This window comes from Stegostoma tigrinum, chromosome 18 (genome assembly GCF_030684315.1).
Source record: "Stegostoma tigrinum isolate sSteTig4 chromosome 18, sSteTig4.hap1, whole genome shotgun sequence".
Lineage (NCBI taxonomy): Eukaryota > Metazoa > Chordata > Chondrichthyes > Orectolobiformes > Stegostomatidae > Stegostoma > Stegostoma tigrinum.
Genome location: NC_081371.1, coordinates 27,634,585 through 27,657,404, shown reverse-complemented (window position 1 = coordinate 27,657,404; position 22,820 = coordinate 27,634,585). Strand labels below are relative to the sequence as shown.

General features: G+C 40.2%; 1 protein-coding gene across 3 annotated transcripts in view; it reads right to left on the bottom strand.

The window, feature by feature from the left end:
* LOC125461006 (chromatin remodeling regulator CECR2-like) overlaps positions 1-22,820 on the bottom strand; it is a 129,274-nt gene that overhangs the window by 25,200 nt on the left and 81,254 nt on the right. For all 3 annotated transcript variants that reach the window (XM_059652418.1, XM_059652419.1, XM_059652420.1), the window contains 6 exons: positions 19,034-19,123; positions 15,437-15,593; positions 14,256-14,385; positions 11,093-11,130; positions 10,882-10,973; positions 9,573-9,699 (listed from right to left, as the gene is read on the bottom strand). In XM_059652418.1, the coding sequence (XP_059508401.1) occupies positions 9,573-9,699; positions 10,882-10,973; positions 11,093-11,130; positions 14,256-14,385; positions 15,437-15,593; positions 19,034-19,123 (634 nt within the window). The remainder of the gene's footprint in view (positions 1-9,572; positions 9,700-10,881; positions 10,974-11,092; positions 11,131-14,255; positions 14,386-15,436; positions 15,594-19,033; positions 19,124-22,820) is intronic.

The following is a 22,820-nucleotide window of genomic DNA, read 5'->3' as shown; positions in this document are numbered from 1 at the left end:
CGTCCAAAGCTCAAAGCCAAATTTCCAAATCCGCCAGGAGTTCACCTGTACATCCGCCAGCATGATATACTGTACCTGTTTCTCCCAATGTAGTCTCCTCTACAGTGAGACCAAGTGCAGACTCAGTAATTGATTCGCAGAGCATCTGCACTCTGTACACTATAATCAGCAACACGTCCAGTTGCCAACTATTTAACTCTCCCTCCCACTCCCTGGGTGACATGTCCTTACTGGGCCTCCTCCAGTGCCACAAGCTAACATCCACATGCAAACTGGAAGAACAGCACCTCATATTCCACCTTGGTAGCTTATAGCCTGATGGCCCGAATATAGAATTCACCAGTTTCATTTCTCCTCACCCCAACGACCAACCCTCCCTCCCATCCCCACCTCCTTGACTTGACACAACCTGTCCATCTTCCTTTCCACCTATCTGCCCCACCATTCCCACACCTGCATCCACCTATTACCATCCCACCTACATTCTCCCAGCTCCAGTTCCAACACTCCTCCCTCTATTTATTTAGAGATCCCTTACCGCTCCCAAGTCCTGGATGAAGGATTCCAACCCGACACATCAACCCCTGCTCCTCCGATGCTGCCTGACCTGCTGTGTCCCTCCAGCTACACATTGTATTTGACTCGGACTCCAGCATCTGCAGTTCTCGCTATCTCTGATTGACCCAAGACCAATTTAAGAACAGGATTTAAGAAGTGTATGGAGTTTAAGTATTTAATCCAAACTCACTCTGAAACAAACAAGATTTTTCTCCTCTTCCCACTAAAAACACTGCTCTTCATTTGGTTGCATTTCTTTTAGAGGTTGCTGATCTTAGTGTATAAGCTGGCATGTGTCCCAGAATGAAGGAGGTTGAAGAAGAATACAAAAGCACTAATCACATCTTTCCCCAAGCATCATAATCAGGGATATGTCAAAGAAATAGAAGAGAAAAACATAAAACTAAAACCTCAAGCTAGTCCGTCTTTACACATAATTTAAAAAAGAAACAAAAGAACTGAGTGCTGTAAATCAAACAAAAAGAGTAAATGCTAGAATGGCTCAGCACATTTGGCAGCATCTGTGGAGAGAAATCAGTTAATGTTTCAGGTTGAGTGACCATTCCTCAGAAATCATAGGGTCTCTTCACACGTTACTGCCAAATAGTACACCTCTGTTAGAGAGGTGGCAGATCAGCTCAGGGAAAAGAAATGGTGAAAGGTGCTATAACTTATACAATCAGATTCTTAAAAGAGGAGAGATACTTAGGAGCATGGATGACAGTGTAGGTAAGTAAGGACATTAAAATGTCAACTGGAATAATGAAAAATGTTGTGTTAAGCATGAGGCCATTTAACATCAGACCAGAAACTTGTTACGTAAACTGTTTTTGTTTATTCTGATCCCATTTCTTTGCATTTTCCTCAAACAATTTATTTTTCAACTTCCATTTTTAGTTTCTCCCTGCAATTGCTAGTTAGGTTGAAGCACTAAGTTTTGACCTATGATTTATAACCTGCCCCACAGATTCACCAAACAGCAGATAAAATATCTTTCACTATTTACTCATACTTGCTTTGATTAGGTTAGATCTAATTGTGCAAGTGAGAAAACCTCAATTTTTCTAACTTTTCTTCAGAATTATAATCTCATACCATATAGCATTCTGATGAATCTTCATGTTATATTTTTCGCAGCCCTGGTATTATTTTATACATTCAAAGGAATTCAGAGGAACATTCAAAGTTGCATGCAACACTCCAGTTGTTGCCTAGGTGTCAGTCTTTGCTCAATAGTACAGCTTGCTTTTGAGTTACAGGGTGCAAAATTCAACCAACCTCTTTATTAGCTTCAGCACATAATCTAAATTGACACTTCAGCACTTAACTGAAACAATGTAACACTGTGGGAAGTTCCATTTTTAGACAAGAAGCTAACTGAAACCCTCTGTTTCTACTCACTGTACTGAAGAGAAACAACAGCATAATATCAAGAGTAGCAGTACAGTTTTCTTATTGTCCCGACCAACATTTATTATGCAGAAATAAATAAAACTAAAGAATAAATTGAATATTTGGTCATTTCATTGTATTACACCTGGTGGGATCTTGTTGTGTATACATTGGCAAACATTGTGTCGAGACTCAAAGTAATTCATTGGCTGAGATGTACTTGGGGACCTAATGAAGAGGTGAAAGGCACTATTATCACTGTGGGTGACTTTAGCAGTCGTGAACTCCATGGCAGCAATGGTTGTCATAAAGCTGGGGCTGAGTAATAATAGCTCTGGGGTATGTTGGGCATAGCCTAACGGATTGGATTGTCCCCTGAGACCTGAATGGTCCTGCTGAAAAGCCTGCAATATATGTTTCTTTTATTGGAGCAAACCTGCATTTTCATCAACTCTATTTGCCACCTTTTGGTCAAGAATGAAAACCCCCATCTTGTACTCCACCCTCACCAAATGAAGTCTTCTTCTACAGCAACTTAATCTCACTCCTTCATCCACTTTGATTGCTCAGTAGCTCTCATAAACCCAAAATTTAACTTGTCACACAAAATTGGAGACAAAATAGAGGGTCACACTGGGAAAAGGTCAAGAAAGCACGGTACTATATATACACGTCAATCTTTTACTTCTCTGAACATCTAATTAAAATAGTTCAACTATTTAACATGCCACCTTTTATTTTGTTCACACAACACCTCATTCCATAATTTCATTTTCCCTAATGTCCTTTATCCTTTTCTACTAAATCCTTAAATTGTGTAACTTTACTCTATTTCTTGTGGTCAGCTTTTATTTTCCTTGACCTGTTTCTTTCTGAGCTTATATTCTTTTTAAATGACTTTCCTTTTCACCTGTTTGTCAGTTCATTTGTTTCCTTCATGTTACTTTTCCTTCAGTGTAGCTGCCTTTGCTTAAGTCCTCCACCTGCAGAATTAGAGTCCATTAAAAAAGGAAACCTCATCTTGACACCGTCGCTACAACTACATGTTGAGCTGTCTTGTCCTATAGCTTTTGGGAATGATCAATGCAAAGATTACCATATGTAGAACTATTGCAATAAATGAATCCTTTAATCAAGTGTATGCCTTTTCCAGAATGTAGACCTTTCCTTTCTCACACATAATGATTCATCATTCTGAAGTTTCCTGTGGTAATAGTGAATGATGATAATTTGACAAGTTAAGGCCTTGTATGCAAAAGGTAGCATGGCTTTCAGGAGGGCACTAACTCGTATCGTGCGTACAGTGGTGGGTGCCAAACTGTAAGAAAGTTGCAAAACATTCAAAAGTGTAGAAGTGATTCACTAGAATGGGGTCCAATATGAGATTATGATGATAGATTGAAAAGGTTGGGACAGTTCTTCGATGCAGCAGGTAATCAGGTAGGCTAATGGAGTGTTGGCCCTTATTTGAAGGGAGTTGTGTATTAGAATAGGTATGGAGGGTTTATCTTACAAGTTAAGGTTAAATAGGTTGGAACCGTACTCACTGGGATTTAGACATATAGGATTCTTAAGAGGCTTGATAAGGCAAAGGCAAATGCTGAGGATGTTTCACCTCATGGGAAAGTCTGGGGCTAGAGGGCATTGCTGCAGAATTTAGGGGAGTCAATTTAAATCTGAGATTTGGAGGAATTTCTTCTCAGTGAGTTGAAAGTCTTTGGAACTCCTTGCCAAGAGAGCTGTGAAGGCTGCATCTTTATGTATATTTAAGGCTGATTTAGATAGATTCTTCATCAGTAGGGGAATCAAGGGCACGCATGGACTTGGGGTATGTTGGATCACCTATGATCTTATTAAATGGCAAAGCAGGCTCAAAGAGCCAAACTGCCTCCTCCTATTCCTAATGGTCTCATGGATATAAGAGAACAGAGATCTGATTGAAGTTTTCAACATCGTGAGCAGGCTGGACACCATAGATAGGGTGAAGCTGTTTCCATTCATAGAGCCATAGGGATGTACAGCATGGAAACAGACCCTTCAGTCTAACACATCCATACTGCCCGGATATCCTAAATAAATAAATCCATTTGCCAACATTTGGCTCATATTCCTCTCAACCCTTCCTATTCATATACCCATCCACATGCCTTTTAAATGTTGTAATTGTACCAGTCGCCAACACTTCCTCTGGCAGCTCATTCCATACGCACACCACCCTCTGCTTGAAAAAGGTGGCTCTTCGATCTCTCCCCCTCACCTTAAACCTATGTCCTAATCTTGTCTACTTATGCTATCTATGCCCCATGACTTTATAAAGTCACTTCTCAGCTTCCAACATTCCAGCGAAAATAACCCCAGCCTATTCAGCCTCTCCCTAAAGCACAAACCCTCCAACCCTGGTAACATCCTTGTAAATCTTTCCTGAACCCTTTCAAGTTTCACAACATCCTTCCTACAGCAGGGAGACCAGAATTGCAAGCAGTATCCCAAAAGTGGCCTGACCAATGTCCTGTCTAGCTGCAATATGACCTCCCAACTCCTTTACTCAATGCACTGACCGATAAGGCAAGCATGCGAAACACTTTCTTCATTGTCCTATCTACCTGCAACTTCACTTTCAACAAACAATGAACCTGTACCCCAGAGTCTCTGTTCAGCAACATTCCCCAGGAGCATTATATACCTGACTATTAAGGTGTATAAGTCCTGAACAAAAACAAAGTTGTTGGAAAAGCTGAGCAGGTCTGGCAGCATCTGTGGAGGAGAAAACAGAATTAAAGTTTTGAGTCCGGTGACCCTTCCTCAGAACTGTATACGTCTTCAGCTGATTTGCCTTTCCAAAATGCAGTCCTTTACATTTATCCAAATTAGATTCAGTCTGCTGCCCATTGGCCCATCTCATCAAGATCCCATTGTACTCTGAGGTAACCTTCTTCATTGTCCACTCTGCACCTCCAATTTTGGTGTTATCTGCAAAGTTACTAACCATACCTTCTACGTTCACATCCAACACATCTAAATAAATAACAAAAAAACAGCAGACGCAGCACCAATCCTTGTGTCACACCTCTGATCTCAGGCGTCCAGTCTGAAAAGCAACCCTCCACCATCAGCTTTGTCCTTTACCTTCGAGTCAATTCTGTATCCAAACGGCTAGTTTTCACTCTATTCTGTGAGATCTAACCTTGTTAACCAGTCTACCATGAGGAACTTTGTCAAATGCCTAACTGAAGTCCAGATAGATCATGCCCACGGCTCTGCCCTCAATCTTCTTTGTTACTTATTCAAAAAACTCAATTAAGTTAGTGAGACACAATTTCCCACACACAAAGTCAAGTCGACTACTCTTGATCAGTCCTTGACTTTCCAAATACAGACAAATCCCTTCCCTCGGTATTCCCTCCAACAACTTGCTTACCACCAATGTCAGACTTATTGGTCTGTAGCTCCCTGGTATTTCTTTCCCACCTACCTTAAAAAGTGGCACCATATCAGCTACCCTCCAGTTGTCTGGGATCTCACCTGTAGCAAACGATGATACAAATATCTCAGTAAAGGGCCCAGCAATCACTTCCCTAGCTTCCCAGAAGTGTTCTAGGCTACACCTGATCAGGTGGTAGGGATTTATCCACTTTAATGCATTTTAAGACAGCTAGCACCTCTTCCTGTATAATATGGACATTTTTTAAGATGTTGTTATTTATTTCTCCATGCGCTATAGTGTCCCTCTCCACAGTAAATACTGCTGCAAAATATTCATTTAGCATCTCCCCATCTCCTGCGGTTTCACACACGGCGGCGATGCTTATCTTTAAGGGCCTCTATTCTCTTCCTAGCTACGCTTTTGTCCTTAATGTACTTGTAGAATCCCTTTGGATTCTTCTTAACCCTATGTGCCAAAGCTATTCATGTCCCCTTTTTGCTCTCCTGATATCCCTTTTAAGTACACTCCTACGGCCTTTATACTCTTCACTCCACCTCTGCTATATATGCCTGACATATGTTTCTTTCTTTACCTTGACCGAAAGCTCAATTTCTTTCATATCCAGCATTCCCTACACCCACCAGCCTTGCCCTTCACTCTAACAGGAACATAGTGTCTCTGGATTCTTCTAAAAGAAACAAGAATGAGCGGATATAGATTTAAAGTGACGTGCAAACAAATCAAGGGTGATGTGAGAAGAAGCTTTTTCACACAGCGAGTTGTTAAGGCCCGGAATGAGCTCTCTGGAAATGTGGAGGAGGGAGATTCAATTGAGGCAATCAAGAGGAGATTGGGCAGATTTTTTGGATAGAAACTGTGCAGGATTATGGGGAAAAGGCACTAATTAAGAACATTAGAACTAGGTGCAGGAGTAGGCCATCTGGCCCCTCAAGCCAACCCCGCCATTTCATAAGATCATGGCTCATCTGTTTGAGACTTAGCTCCACTTACCCGCCCACTCACCATAATCCTTAATTTCTTTACTGTTCAAAAATTTATCTAGCCTTGCCTTAAAAACATTCAGCGAGGTAGCTTCAACCACTTCACTGGGCAGGGAATTCCACAGATTCACAACCCTTTGGATGAAGGAGTTCCTCCTGACCTTAGTCCTACATCTGCTTCCCTTGATTTTGAGGCGATGCCCTCTAGTTTTGGTAGCAGAAACAACCTCCCTGACTCCACTTTATCTATTCCCTTCATAAGCTTATATGTTTCTATAAGATCTCCCCTCATTCTTCTGAATTCCAATAAGTATAATCCCAGTCTACTCCATCTCCCCTCATAATCCAAACCTCTCAACTCTGGAATCAACTGAGTGAATCTCCTCTGCACCCCCTCCAGTGCTAGTATATCCTTTCTCAAGTAAGGAAACCAAAACTGCACACAGTACTCCAGGTGTGGCCTCACCAGGACCCTGTACAGCTGCAGCATAGCATCCCTGCTTTTAAACTCCATCCCTAGAGCAATGGCAGACAAAATTTCATTTGCCTTTTTAATCACCTGCTGCACCTGCAATCCCACCTTCAGCGATTCATCCACAAGGACACCCAAATCCCCTTGCAGAGCAGCGTGCTACAATTTTTTTACCATTTAAAACAGTCCATTTTGCTGTTATTCCTATCAAAATGGATGACCTCACACTCATCAACATTGTACTCCATCTGCCAGATCTTTGCCTACTCACTTAGGCTATCTATATCCCTCTGCAGACTTCCAGTGTCTTCTGCACACTTTTCTCTACAAAGAGAGCAAAAGAGATTACTAATAGATTAAGACAGATTGCAGGCTCAATGCGCCGAATGACCTCCCTCTGCGCTGCAATAATTCAGCAATCATTCTGCTGTCATAGTTTGTAGTCTGAATGATCTAGATTACAGTTCACTATATAAATGGTATCCACTATGATATTTGGATCAATTCACATCCCACCCTGGGTGATGGAAGCAGGTGGTGAGAAAACCAAGAGGGAGGAAAAACCTACTTGTCCTAATCCTAATGAAACTACCTGCTGCAGATGCATCTCTTTCCTGGTAGTACTGGTTGGAGAGACAACTACAGCATGTGCGTGAAGTCAAAATCCCATCTTCACTTTGAGGATACATTCAACCTTGCGAAGCATGACCACCTTGCTAAATGGGATGGATTTCAAATAGAACTAGCATATGGCCCACTCTACCATAACCATCAAGCTGATCTGTCAAGATTGCAAGAGGTTTTAACTAGGAACAGCAACAGATTGATTTTCTTTCATCCTGCCACATCCAGTCACAAATTATGACGGACAATTAAATAAATAACCAGATGTAGTTCACAAATATTCCCATTTGATCGATGGTGAAGCTTAGGATGTTAGTACCAAAGACAAAGCTGAAGTATTAGCTAGCAGTAACAAGTGGATGATCCATCTCAGCATCATTCACAGATAGTCAGCACCACAGATAATAGCTAAAAACAACCTAAGGGACTGGATATCGCAAAAATTATGGCCCTGACAACATTCCAGCAACAGAACTGAAGATTTGTGCTCCAGAACCAGTCACATTCAAGCCAAAAATTGTTCCTGTACAACTAGAACACGGGCATCAAGCTGGTAATGTAGAAAATTGCCCAGGTATGTCTTGCGCACAAAAAGCAGGACAAATCCAATCTAGTTCATGGTCGCTCCAGTCTAACTTTCAAACATCAAAGAAATGGAGGGGGACATTGACAAAGTTGCACTTGCTTAGCAATACCCTGCTCACATGCAATCAATGTGGTCCAAAATGGACAAGAGTTGAATACCAGAAGCGAGACAAATGTAACTGCCTCTAACATTAAGTGCACATTTGACAGAGTATTGCATCAAAGGGCTTCAGCTCAATAGGAGTCAATGGAAAATCAGGAAAAAAGCTCTCCATTGGTTGTGGTCATGCCTAGCACATTGGAAAATGTTTACAGTTATTAGTGGCCTATTATCCCAGCCACAGGATACCACTGTGCGAGTTCCTCAGGATAGGGCTCTCCACTCCCCAACTATTGCTGCTTCGGCAACGAACTTACTTCCATCACATGGGCCGAAATTGGGATGTATAATGGTAATTGCAAAACATTCAGGACTGTTTATAACTCGTCAAATACTGCAGCAGCTTTAATCTAAATAGAGAAAGATTTGTGCAACATCTAGGCTTGGGCTGATAAGTGGCAAATAACTTTTCTACTAAACAAATACCAGGTACTAACCATCACCAATAGGAGAAATTAACCACCTTTCCTTGACAGTAAAGATAAATATAAATAAAGCCACATAACAACTCTTGCCACAAGCACAGGATAGAACTAGGAATTCCATGGCATGTGATGAGTCACGAATATGATAGAATACTCTGCATGTGTCTGGATAAATGCAGCTCCAACAACACTCAAGCAGCTTGACACCATCCAGAACAAAGAAGCACACTTAATTGGGACCCTCTATACTACCTTTAGCATTGGTTTCCTTCACCACAGACATATCATGACAGCAGAGCTTACTAAACACAACATGCAATGCATGGCAATTTAGCAAGGCTGTTTTGACAATAACTTCCAAACATACAACCTTTACCACTCAGAAGGACAAAGGCAGCAGACACACATGAGCACCACCACATTGTAAACTAAGTTTCCATCCCAAAACACACATCTTCCTGACATAGAAATATATCACTATTTTTCCACTGTCACTGGATTCAATTCCTCAAACTCCCTTCCTCGCAGCACTGCAGATGTACCTACATCCCAAGATCGAAGTGGTTAACAATGCAACTCAACTTTTCAAGGCAACTAGAGATGGCAAGAAATGCTGATCCATCAACAGCTATGACCCATGAATAACTTGGATACGTAAAGAACGATTTAATCATTCAATGTTTTTGCAACTTAGTCTAAATAGGCCACTTGGCACTCCTGGTTGAAGATGAATGAAAATACTTCAGCCTTACCTTTTGCACTGATGTGCTGGGGTCCCCCATCATTAAGGATGAGGATACTTGTGAAGTTTCCTTTGTCTTTTAGTTGTTTAATTGTCCACCACTGTTCATGACTGGATACTTCGCTGTACTAAAATTAATTGTCAAACAATGTTGATATAAACTGTAAAAACTTATTGCTCCAGACTCACCATTTCCTTCACCGTTATATTCCAGACAATCTTCAAACATAACCTTCATATCAGCAACAAATTCTTCTTTCACAGTATATTGTTTCTCATTAAGTTTTCTTTCAATGGTGGATAGATCCATAGGTGTCTAAAATGTTAAACACTATTTGAGGTGATTGCGAAAAATTGTTTAATAATACTGCATGCCAAGCAATGTATGTTTAAGAGATTCTTTAAAAAACGCACAAAAACTGTTTCATTGTTATGAATGACTTAAATTTTCATAGCTAATCTCTCTCATTTCAGTTACATATTGCTCCACTGAAGTTCTGCTGTACATATGGGTATCAAGAACCCACTGAGGCTCCAAGATCAGAATTTGGTCAAGTGAAATAAGATTGTGTAATCTCAATCCCTGTCCTAGTAACTGAGGACCTATGGTATCAATCTATTCCTCATACAACATTAACAGGCAACCATATTCAAAGTACATTGAATGACTGGGAAAGAAAATGACAAAAATGTCAGGATTGCTGCAACAGCAGTCTTCTGAAGTCAGGCATATTGTACAGTAGTGTGTTGGGGCTTTAATCTGTATGTAACTGTTTCGTACTAGAATATGCTTCATGCTGACATGAGGTACTTGAAATGGAAGCATTTAATGTATGAGCGCTAATTTCCCTAAGCTTTGAGATCAACAAAAGTGATATTTTAAATAGAAATCAGATTCTGCTTATTATTGATTCACAAAAATTCACTCAGTTTATTAGTGAAGGTATCCAATTTGCATGCCACTAGAGTTAGTCCAAAATGCCAGCAGTTGCTCAATGCATAACATGAATTTATTATTACCAGGATAACATTATAATTACTTTCCAGTTTACACTTGGAAATGGGCAATCCAAAGAAGACTAATTTTTTTCATGCCACAATTCAGCACATGTACTTCATAATTAAATTTAATGGATAGCACCAACTCAAATTCTATTCTCTCTTTGCTTATCACAGCAAAGGTAAATAAGGAAAATAACAGTTGACATTTATCCATAATAAGTAGATATAAATGATTCCATCTTTCTTCTACAAACATTTTTGAAATGTTATGCCTAATGATCTCTACAAAAACCCCTACAAATCCTATACTTAATCTGTAACTCATTGCAAACCCATAAGTAGTAGTGGTTGTATTTTGGCAATTTCAATAAAGTCTGGCTGAGTTACTTCTTTTTCCTCATTTTTACTGAGACAATCCACCCAAAATACATAATAAACGTTCATCAATTAAATAATAAATAAGTAAAATGGGATGCAACAAGAACAATATTCTTACTTCAATTATCTCGTAGTAATTTGGGGCATATGATTCATCTACAGGCTCAAGGAAGGGCCAAGAATCCTTGTGGGCTTTCACAGCATCTAGGACTGTCAGAGGAAGAAAACAATGAATCTCAACATATGATGTAAATAAATTCCAGCTTGTAAAAGGACATGCAAGTTATTTAAAATCAAACTTTTTTTTTTAAAAAGACTTACTTGCTTACCTTTATACATAGCAATGTAATCTTCATCCAGTTCAAATCTACAACAGAAGAGATTTTAAATCAACAAATAATTTACTTTCCTTGTTACCAATTACGTTTCTCTAACTAGGTTGAATTATTTTTATTCTGAGATAACTTTCAATTTTAACATAGAAATCAATGCTTAGGAGGCAGATTTAAAAAAAGCACCACTTAGAACAAAAATACACAGCACTGTCAACGACACCTCCGACCTTTGTGTCGTCTGCAAACTTGCTGACCCATCCTTCAATCCCCTCATCCAAGTCATTAATAAAAATTACAAACAGAATGAAACCTTTGAAGAGCAGGTGTGCATGCTGGAATGGATAGAGATAGAGGAAGCTGATGTGCTGAAAATTTTGTCAAACATTAAGATTGACAAGTCGCCAGGCCCGGACCAGATTTGTCCTCGGCTGCTTTGGGAAGCGAGAAATGCAATTGCTTCGCAACTTGCGAAGATCTTTGCATCCTCGCTCTCCACTGGAGTCGTACCTGAGGACTGGAGAGAGGCAAATGTAACTCCTCTCTTCAAGAAAGGAAATAGGGAAATCCTCGGCAATTACAGACCAGTAAGTCTCACGTCTGTCGTCTGCAAGGTGTTAGAAAGGATTCTGAGGGATAGGATTTATGACCATCTGGAAGAGCATGGCTTGATCAAATACAGTCAACACGGCTTTGTGAGGGGTAGGTCATGCCTCACAAACCTTCGAGTTTTTTGAGGATGTGACTAGAAAAGTTGATGAGGGTCGAGCTGTGGATGTGGTGTATATGGACTTCAGTAAGGCATTTGATAAGGTTCCCCATGGTAGGCTCATTCAGAAGGTCAGGAGGAATGGGATACAGGGGAACTTAGCTGCTTGGATACAGAATTGGCTGGCCAACAGAAGACAGCGAGTGGTAGTAGAAGGAAAACATTCTGCCTGGATGTCAGTGGTGAGTGGGGTTCCACAGGGCTCTGTCCTTGGGCCTCTACCGTTTGTAATTTTTATTAATGACTTGGATGAGGGGATTGAAGGATGGGTCAGCAAGTTTGCAGACGACACAAAGGTCGGAGGTGTCGTTGACAGCATAGAGGGCTGTTGTAGGCTGCAGCGGGACATTGACAGGATGCAGAGATGGGCTGAGAGGTGGCAGATGGAGTTCAACCTGGATAAATGTGAGGTGATGCATTTTGGAAGGTCGAATTTGAAAGCTGAGTACAGGATTAAGGATAGGATTCTTGGCAGTGTGGAGGAACGCAGGGATCTTGGTGTGCAGATACATAGATCCTTAAAATGGCCACCCAAGTGGACAGGGTTGTTAAGAAAGCATATGGTGTTCTGGCTTTCATTAACAGGGGGATTGAGTTGAAGAGTCGTGAGATCTTGTTGCAGCTCTATAAAACTTTGGTTAGACCGCACCTGGAATACTGCGTCCAGTTCTGGTCGCCCTATTATAGGAAAGATGTGGATGCTTTGGAGAGGGTTCAGAGGAGGTTTACCAGGATGCTGCCTGGACTGGAGGGCTTATCTTATGAAGAGAGGTTGACTGAGCTCGGACTTTTTTCATTGGAGAAAAGGAGGAGGAGAGGGGACCTAATTGAGGTATACACGATAATGAGAGGCATAGATAGAGTTGATAGCCAGAGACTATTTCCCAGGGCAGAAATGGCTAGCACGAGGGGTCATAGTTTTAAGCTGGTTGGAGGAAAGTATAGAGGGGGTGTCAGAGGCGGGTTCTTTACACAGAGAGTTGTGAGAGCATGGAATGCGTTGCCAGCAGCAGTTGTGGAAGCAAGGTCATTGGGGACATTTAAGAGACTGCTGGACATGCATATGGTCACAGAAATTTGAGGGTGCATACATGAGGATCAATGGTCGGCACAACATTGTGGGCTGAAGGGCCTGTTCTGTGCTGTACTGTTCTATGTTCTACACACATCACCAGTGCGCACTAAATAGTGCTTCTTAAGATTTTTGAGATAGTAAATTTTCTCTGAGCGGTACAACTAAGAACAGTCTGATAGTGAGAACCACAATCACCATCAGAAGTCTGTGTACCAGGAGTGCGCAGCACTCTAGTGTACTCTGTAAAACTCATAATTCTGAAGCATATTCTGTTAGTTTACTGAAGTGCCAAATGGCATGTACATTCTATAGGTCTTCAAATGATTTGTTTTAACTGCAAATTATAACGGACACAAAGTGAAGAGAAATGAGAAGCAGAAGAGTGTAAATGATGAATTATGCAGCAATAGTTTGATCTTTAAATGCTTAATGCGATTTTGTTGAGGAGAACGAGCATAGCTTTGCACAAATGGTAAGCTTACTAACTGTACACTTTTAATTTGGAAGCTCACCTGCTGGTGATATTGGAAAATCATTTACATGATGATTAGAATTTGAAACATGCTACCACAATGTGTGATGTGACAGTATAGCTGCCTTTAAGAATAAGCTAGACAAGTACATGAGGGAGACAGAAGCGGAAGGATATTGTAATAGGGTTAGGTGAAGTAATAGAAAACGAAGCTCATGCACAACATATTGACACCATCATAGGTCAATTGACTTAAATTGAGCGATCACATTGCAAATTCTGCAAAATGAATTCACACTGTCGCGTACACACATAATGTCTCCTTGTGTACTTGACTGGTAACGCTTCTCAGTAGAAAAATATAAAAGTAAATTTTTTAATCTCAGATTATAGTTCATGAGAAAAGCTAAGATTCCATTAGTCTGGTGGACTTAACACACGCTGTAACGTAGTAGCTGAAAGGCAACTGTTTTGAATGCTAATATTAAACAAACATTTTACTGGGGATGCAATTCCCTTTTTGTCTGTAACCGGAAACTAAAGCCATGGTTGAATCTTCATTGATGAGAAAACATGGCCGCCATATGGCTTCCACCATCATGTGCATAATAATTCCTTTAACTCAATTTGAAGTACCATGCAATTCTCTCTTATTTAATTATCAACCTCATAAATATCATCCAGATGGGGTTTTGCAACTTGATTCCATTAACCACCCAGCAACGTCTTCCACATTGAGGCTTGATGTAAATTTTATTATCTTTTATTATTTTAAGGAATAATCAGTGAACGTACAGAAGACAAACTCAGCATTCACTAACCACGTGCCCAAGAAAATACATACGAGTCTTTTGTCTTCTTATCTTTCTTTTTAGGGAACAGTGGTTCAAGGTTCTTAAGTTCAGGAGGCAATTCTTTTCCCTGAGAAAGTAACCGGGCTCGCTCTTCTCTCATCTTCCTCCTTTTAGCACGGCCTGTAGATAGAGCAGCAAGTAGATTTTTAAAAATCACTTGAAAAGTGAAAAAATGTGCAAACCTGCCTTGGAAGATAGTTGCACCTTCAGCTTAAAAGGTCAAAATGACCAAACAAAAAATAACCTATTTACTTGAAAATGTATTTATAACATTGGTATATAAATGTCAAGATCCTTCAAAAATAGAAATTAATCATTGAAATTTCCATCTAGAGATATTACAGTTTTCTATTAGCTCAACAAACTAAAAGGTTGAATTTTGGGCATTAGAAGTACATTGTTCCTTCTTATTACAATATTTCATGTCAGTGAACAATAAAAAATAAACCATACAACACATTTTTCTACTTAGTTGAAGTATCTTTATTCCAAGGCAACTTAATTATTTTACTATTCTTAGCATTGTATTGAAGCTTTAGATTAGTGCTAGCATTCCTGTATCGGGGTAAGAGCTGTAGGATGCCAGACAATTCTAGTAAGTATAGACAGGACAGCCAGCTCTGAATTATAGGTTTGCATTCAGTGGTATGTTTGTATCAGCTGGATGTGGGTGCCCATCCTCATTGTATGCTTGATTCACAAAACCATTCCACCATTTAGAAATAACCATACTATTCACAAGAATAAAGATTGTTATGATAAGGGTATAACAGCATGGAGCTGGAGGAGCACAGCAGGGCAGGTAGCATCAGGGGAGCAGGAAAGTTGACGTTTCGGGTTGGGACCCCTCTTCAGAAATTACGATGGGGTGAACTTCACGGCTTCTCATTTTGTTAATTTGCTTGTGTCCTGTTATTACCTCAGGGTTAACGGAGAGCAAGGCACAAAGATACAAAACTACATCCTATTCTCCAAGCTCAAGGTCAGCCACATAAATAAACTTTGCCAAAATCTCTTTCAATTCAATAAAGATCTGATATGTATACAAACGATATTCTTTATTTTTGGGCAGTGCTGTGTAATTAGGTGCAGGACCCTGAAACAGGCTGCATTCCTGCTTCATGAACCACTCACGGCCTCTGCTCTACTGCTAGTCATTCCCGATGTATACCTTCTACAGCTTTGACTCTTTCCTCAAATTCCCTCCTCCTCTCTTCTTCCATGAGTTGCTCTTGTTCCTTTTTCTGCACAGCCAAAAGTAGTTGACGTTCTGCTTCTTCCTCTCTTCGCTTTTGTTCTTCTACCTTTGCAATAGCAGACATTTTTTCCTGAAATATGCATAAACACCTAATTTGCTTTTATATTATAGTATCAGGGCATCATTACACAAGGTTTCTCTCCAATACTTCTTTCCCTGAAATTTTAGAAAGACCAAAATACAGTGGAGTAAAAATTATGCTCAGTGTGATTATGATATTGTGCTCAAAAAGCACTCAAATTTGGGTTTAGTTCAGTTCAACCTACAGGTGAAAATAATTCATGTAATTGAAAATGCAAAACATTTTATGAATTGGAGCTATAGGGCAGCATAACAGAATAGAATTGTTTATTTTCTTTTTCTTTGCATTTAAAGATATTTATTAATATGTTTAGAAGTGGCAGCTTGGGACAATGATATTAAATTAGCTGAAAGCAAGTATTATCACCAAAAATAAGCATTTTTAATGAAGGTGTCCAATCTTCCAGCCAAGTAAAACCATGTAAAATCAATAAAAACATCTTCAAAACAAAGTATTCTGAATTACTGGTGTATACAGGTCAGTTTCTTATTAAAGCTTTTTTAAATGACTACGAGTGCCTGTATGCCTAGGAATATGAAGACCATTTGTACAGCCATCTTGAGCCAGGGTGGAACGTTTCAATTTTTATCAGGAGGAAAGGCCAGTTTTGTTGGGTGGGATCTGATTTAGGCAAATTAAAACTCAAGTTAGTGTAACACATGAATGTCAATGGTTTTGGGCACAACTCATCTACTTTTAAAGTTCTCTGACCTACTGGATAACTTCACTCAATTCCACCCCACCGTGCAGATATAACTAGTGTAAATGGATATGGACTCTGACCCTGTACTTTTAGGAAAATAACTGTAGTTAACTGTATTCTAAAAAGATTTCTTTTGATTTTGTCTGTGTACTGATTTTTGCACACAATCTAGGGAAATCTATATTTGCTAAGGGCAGCTCTCTGGTTGAGACAGATTCCTGGTCTCAACATAACTGCGTCAGAAATTCCCTCGCTTTCAAATTCTTTAAAATAGTACATACCCATTCAGGCATTTAGAGGTTGTTGATAAAGCTAGCTAGTTGCCATGCAAGTCATGTGCATGAACCAGAATGGAGTGAAGTCTACTATATACACATTCTCTACCAGAGGGACAAAATTGATTAACATTATTGCCTGCTTTGTGAGAAAGAATTCTTCTGTTGCTTCCAGAAATTGGTCTTCATCCCCAAGATAAAAAGGAATATACTTTATGACTGATTCTGGAATGTTCAGTTTCCTATTTATAATGAGTGTACGTTGCACTTAACCAAGAATTTCAGTCAAAGTTTAACCGGGAAGTTTTGCCCTATGTGACATTTCCAAAACAATTTAAAGTATCACTAAAGTATTGTATTTCCTCTACTGAGCAATTGAATAGTGTTAACATTCCACTTCGACAGAGAAGAATATCATTAAGAATCCATGCATATCTCCAGTATTCATTGCTGCAGTGAACTAACGAAAGGTTTCTCCTGGAGCATTCGAACCTATAAGAGACATGTGTATGGCTGTGTATTTCAGTTCCAAGGAGAGGTTTAAATTCTTCCTCAGTAGCTGATCTCAGTTATTGATGGATGGGTTTTCACTGAACTGAGTGCCACTGTTGAAATTTACAGCTGTATGTAGTACACATAGTAGTTTTGGAGGCATTCTGTATTCCAGCCCTCTCAAAGAAACTGTTAAATTAGTTGTGCCAAGTGATTAAATATCAAACAACTTCAAAAGGTATCTGGAAGAATTTCGAATAACAAGGTGTGGAGCTGGATGAACACAGCAGGCCAAGCAGCATCAGAGGAGCAGGAAGGCTGCTTGGCCTGCTGTGTTCATCCAGCTCTACACCTCGTTATCTCGGATTCTCCAGCATCTGCAGTTCCTACTATCTCTGGAAGAATTTATGACTGCTTTTACAAACAAAATATGTCTTTCCCTTCATTGTTACCCCTGAAGACATGCGGAAATAATGCAGTTGCACAAACATTTAAGGCTTGTGAGAGACTTGCTCAGTGAAGAGGTAACTGCCTTTTGCTGCAAACGCAAAAAACCTTGGAATGGCCCCATATCGAAATCCATACATCACATTTGAGCAACTTCCAACTAGATCAATCATTTGGTTGCCTTTAATGTTTAGAAAAAGAACACATTTACTATATTAGCTTCAGTTACCAAATTATCTATTGGTGATAATGGTTATTAGTTTGAGTTTGCAACATTGTGAGTCTTTTCTCCAGTTCCTCCTTAAAAACCTCAAATAACTAAGTGGCTCACACATGATATTGATACACAAGGATTTTTCATCCACTCTTCTTGAAGCTGCCAATTCTTTGCTTGGACACAGCTCCACAGATATCAGCCTTTCTACAGAGCTTTTATTAACGGTCTGGAAGTAAGAATCCAATAATGACCACGTCACTGATTGCCAGAAACACTCAACAAGAGAACTCAGATTGTAAAAAAATGTAGATGCTGGAGTCAGAAGATAACACAGTGTGGAGCTGGAGGAAGGCAGTAGGCCAGGCAACATCAGAGGAGCACCTTCAGGGAAGGAAGCTGCCATCCTTACCAGATCTGGCATACTGAGACTCCAGACCCACAGCAATGTGGTTAACTCTTAACTGCCCTCTGAGCAACTAGGAATGGGCCTAGCCAGCGATGCCCTCATCTGATGGATGAATAAAAATGAAAGCACTTCCAGTACAAAATACTAGTTAGCAAGTAGCTAACCATACATAAACTAAGTTATATATAAATTACATAAACTATATAAATTTGAAACAAAGCCAGAGCCGCCTTAGTCTCTATGACTGTTGTTCATTCAATCTACCCAAAACCATACATTAATGTCTGTTCTTGGTACCCAAATCAACAAGACTACTGGATAAAATGATGCAATACTTGTGTGATCAACCGTTTAGTTTAAAATAAGCAGTATTCTTGTTTGCATTACTAAATTTCCAATCTCAGGAAGACCCTCACTTCATGATGCAAGCAGACTGGGTATTTCCTTAAGGGCAGGGAAGGGGAAAAAAAAAATCAGAGGCAATTCTATTACTGAGCAAATCTCAAATATTCCCTAAATGATTGTGCAACTGCATTATTTCTGCAGATGTTCAGGGATAACAATGAAGGGAAAGGCATATTTTGTTTGTCAAAGCAGTCATAAATTCTTTCAGCTACCTTTGAAGTTGTTCATTATTAGTCACTTGGCACAATTAATTTAACTTTCTTTAAAAGGAGTGCTGGAATTCAGAATACCTCCAAGACCATCATGTATTCTAAATACAACTGTAGACTTCAACCGAAATGCTCAATTCAGTGAAAACCCATCCATCAGTAGCTGAGATCAGCTACTGAAGACGAATTTAAACCCCAGAGAGTTTTATAAGGGTTAACAGAATGACCAAGTTTAGCTTCAAAAACTGATATTTTGAAACCTGATCGGTTTTACCTCTTCCTCCTGCTGCAACCGTTTTAGGGTCAGGCGGTCAGAAATTCTCCTGGGAGCCATTTCAGACAGCTTCTTCTGCAGCTGTTTCTCCTGGAAATGAAAGCAAAAGAGGTCAGAGGTCTAACACACAGCTATTACAGACAGCCTGTTAATGACCATGCTTGGCATTGCTATAACCCCCTTTAGGATACAGACCTGATAGATTGATCACAGACTATATTCTGATACTTGTCAGTCACTGTAAACTAATCATTACAACTTCTGATTTCCGTTTGCCCTGTTAGGTCGCTCCTACTCACTATTTTATTTTTATATGAAGTCACTTCCCTGTTTATACCCAACACCCTAAATTTCTGAAGAAACTCAGCCAATCATTCTTATAGAAAAAATAATCAATATCCCACAAGAAGCCAGGGTGATTCTGACAGGCACGGGTGCTGTAACACAACAACTCAATCTACATCTGCCGTAAGTGGCATGCTGGTAATAAATTACATGATTTATTGTACTAAGATTTTGTCATGCGATGATGTGAGAAAGTGTGTCCTGACTGTTAAGGTTAATAATTCTGCAACGTAGAAAAATAACAAGAGTTCAAATAATCATCAGAATTCTATTTTCTGGTACAACATCAAATTTTTCTGGTGAATAGCTAAGTTCTGTGGACTAAACATACCCTAGACTCAATCATCAACCTTTACCAACATGACTGAATGAGACCTCTAATGCAGTAGCAATTGATCTCAGTACTCCTGCGTTAGGGAAATGAAAACTGACCTGTTCCCAATTATCATCTCGGGATCTTTGTCAGTTCATGTTTGGTTTCAGAATGAATTGGCATTGACTGCCACTGAGCAGGTCCCCAGAACTGGCCATGCCTCACACCACTGACTGACAAGGAGACAACCCTGACTGATGAGTGACCAGATCCCTAACTAATCTGTCTGTAACTCCCTGTCTGACTATAGCAACTCCCTGAACTGGCTGCCCTGGACTTTCAACATTGAGCACAGCCCATTGCCTGGACAGTTGTGATAAGGAAACTCTAACCCTGACCAAGGGTGGGTGACTAGAGGAGTAAGTGGTGAGCTGGAGTCACTGAGTAACTGCTCTGAATTCCATGTCAAGAATAGTTACTTTACCCACTTGCTACTTTGAAGCTAAAATGGGAAGCTGCATAAAAGTGAGGCAAGATTAACTAATAAGGAGATGTCAATGCAAAAAAAAAAGTGAAGAAAATAGGTCTATCACCACTCACCTGTGAGATTCTTGCCCATCTGTGTAAAACTTAGTAGGCAAATGGGACCTTTCACTCTCGATGTTGAGAATCTCATTTCTGCCAATCTCGCCCAATTTTCCCAACTGTTGCCCCAATGCCCATGTCAAAGATAAAGATTCTGCCATCTAATTTCTTTCCCTTGATTACCATTCTGGTCAAACTCTCCTGTTCTTTATAATCTGACCAAACACACATTTTTGCATAATGGTATGCTTTTGCCTTAAGTTGGATGTTTTCCCTAACTTTAGTTAAGTATGGATAGTCGGCCGTGCCATTGGAACATTTCTTTACACCAGGAGTACACTTATCTTGATCAGTTAGAGTATCCTCTTGACTTTGCCACTGTGAATTAAGGGTGAGTCAAGGCAGAAGAGCAATGATCAGAGAATGGCATGGGAAAAAAAAATACATCAATAATCAAGGTAGGTTTACAGATATAGCAAAGAGGCAAAATTAAAGACAATGTATGGAATGCAAATAGCATTCACATTGGTGTACTTTCAACTAAGTAAATATGATCTGTTTGCCACTGTGTCTGCATTGATCAATCCCCTAGACTAGTACAGCAGCTCACCTCAGCTTTCATGCACATATTTTTTGAAGTTTGACATAATATTAGACCCACACTTTTTCTTTTTAAACAGAATGCAAAATTCAATGATGTTGTTATGTCGAACACCTTTAACTTTGAGGTCATTGGTTAATTCTGTCTCACAACACAACCAAGTCTAATATAAATCCTGCAACCGCAGGAAGTGCTACATCTGCCCCCACACCACCTCCCTCAACCCCATCCCAGGTCCCAAGATGACTTTCCACATCAAGCAGATGTTTACCTGCACATCCGCCAATGTGGTATACTGCATCCGCTGTACACGGCATAGCTTCCTCTACATTGGGGGAACCAAGCGGAGGCTTGGGGACCACTTTGCAGAACACGTCCGCTCGATTTGCAGTAAACAACTGCACCTCCCAGTTGCGAACCATTTCAACTCCCCCTCCCATTCCGCAGATGACATGTCCATCCTGGGCCTCCTGCAGTGCTACAATGATGTGACCGTAGGTTGCAGGAACAGCAACTCATATTCCGCTTGGGAACCCTGCAGCCCAATGGTATCAATGTGGATTTCAATAGCTTCAAAATCTCCCCTTCCCCCACTGCATCCCAAAACCAGCCCAGCTCATCCCAGCCTGCCTAACCTGTTCTTCCTCTCACCTATCCCCTCCTCCCACCTCAAGCCACACCTCCATTTCCTACCTACTAACCTCATCCCGCCCCCTTGACCTGTCCGTCCTACCTGGACTGACCTACCCCCTCCCTACCTCCCCACCCATACTCTCCTCTGCACCTATCTTCTCCTCTATCCATCTTCAGTCCGCCTCCCCCTCTCTCCCTATTTATCTCCCCATCCCCCTTTTCTGATGAAGGGTCTAGGCCCGAAACGTCAGCTTTTGTGCTCCTAAGATGCTGTTTGGCCTGCTGTGTTCATCCAACCCCACACTTTGTTATCTTGGATTCTCCAGCATCTGCAGTTCCCATTATCTCTAATATAAATCTGCTGCTTGACTGTGTTACTCTGCAGAACTCTTATCTAAAGCATTCTATAAAATCCTTTTCCATGCTACATTCCCAACTTGATTCATCCAGTTTAAAAGTAAAATCAAATCACTCATTATTGCCATTCCTTTAGCATAACCACCCAATTGTTCCTCTTAGATACCTTTTGTCTTACATTGTTGTTACTATTAAAGGATCTGTAAACCAATCCCACTGGTGATTTCTTTCCTTTATTATTTGTCATCTCCACCCGAACTACTACTTTTTCCAGATCTACTAAACCAAGATCATCCTTGACTAAAGCGTCAGTGCCATCTTTAATGATGTTAGCCCCTCAACCTTTATTGGGTTTCCTATTCTGCTTGACTGTCATATGCCTCAATATTCAGGACTTAATTCTGGTTATTCTACAACCATGTCCCTGTAATGGCTCTCAGATCATATTTACTTAGTTGAAAGTACACCAATGTGAATGCTATTTGCATTCAGATACATTGTCTTTAATTTTGCCTCTTTGCTATATCTGTAAACCTATCTTGATTATTGGTGTATTTTTGCCCCTGCCATTCTCTGATCATTGATCTCCTGCCTTGACTCACCCTTAAGTCACTGCATCTACCCAAGCTTGATCCCTCATCTGTTGTTTATTTCAAATCCTCGCTACTTCCTTAGCTATGTAGCTCACTCACTCAAACACAAGGTTCAGGTGCAGATCAGCCCAACTGCACAGATCCCCTTTTCTTGAGTACTGGTACCCAGGTCCTCTGAACTGGAACTCATTTCTCCCAAAACATTCTTTGAGGCATGTGATTTTTTAAAAATCATTCCTGGGATGTGAACATCACTGCCTGGGGAAAGTCAGAATGGGGAGTAGGTCCAAGGAAAACTTGAAAGTAGTGGTGCTCCCATCTATCTGCAGCATTGTCAGTATAAATAGTAGTGTTGTGGAT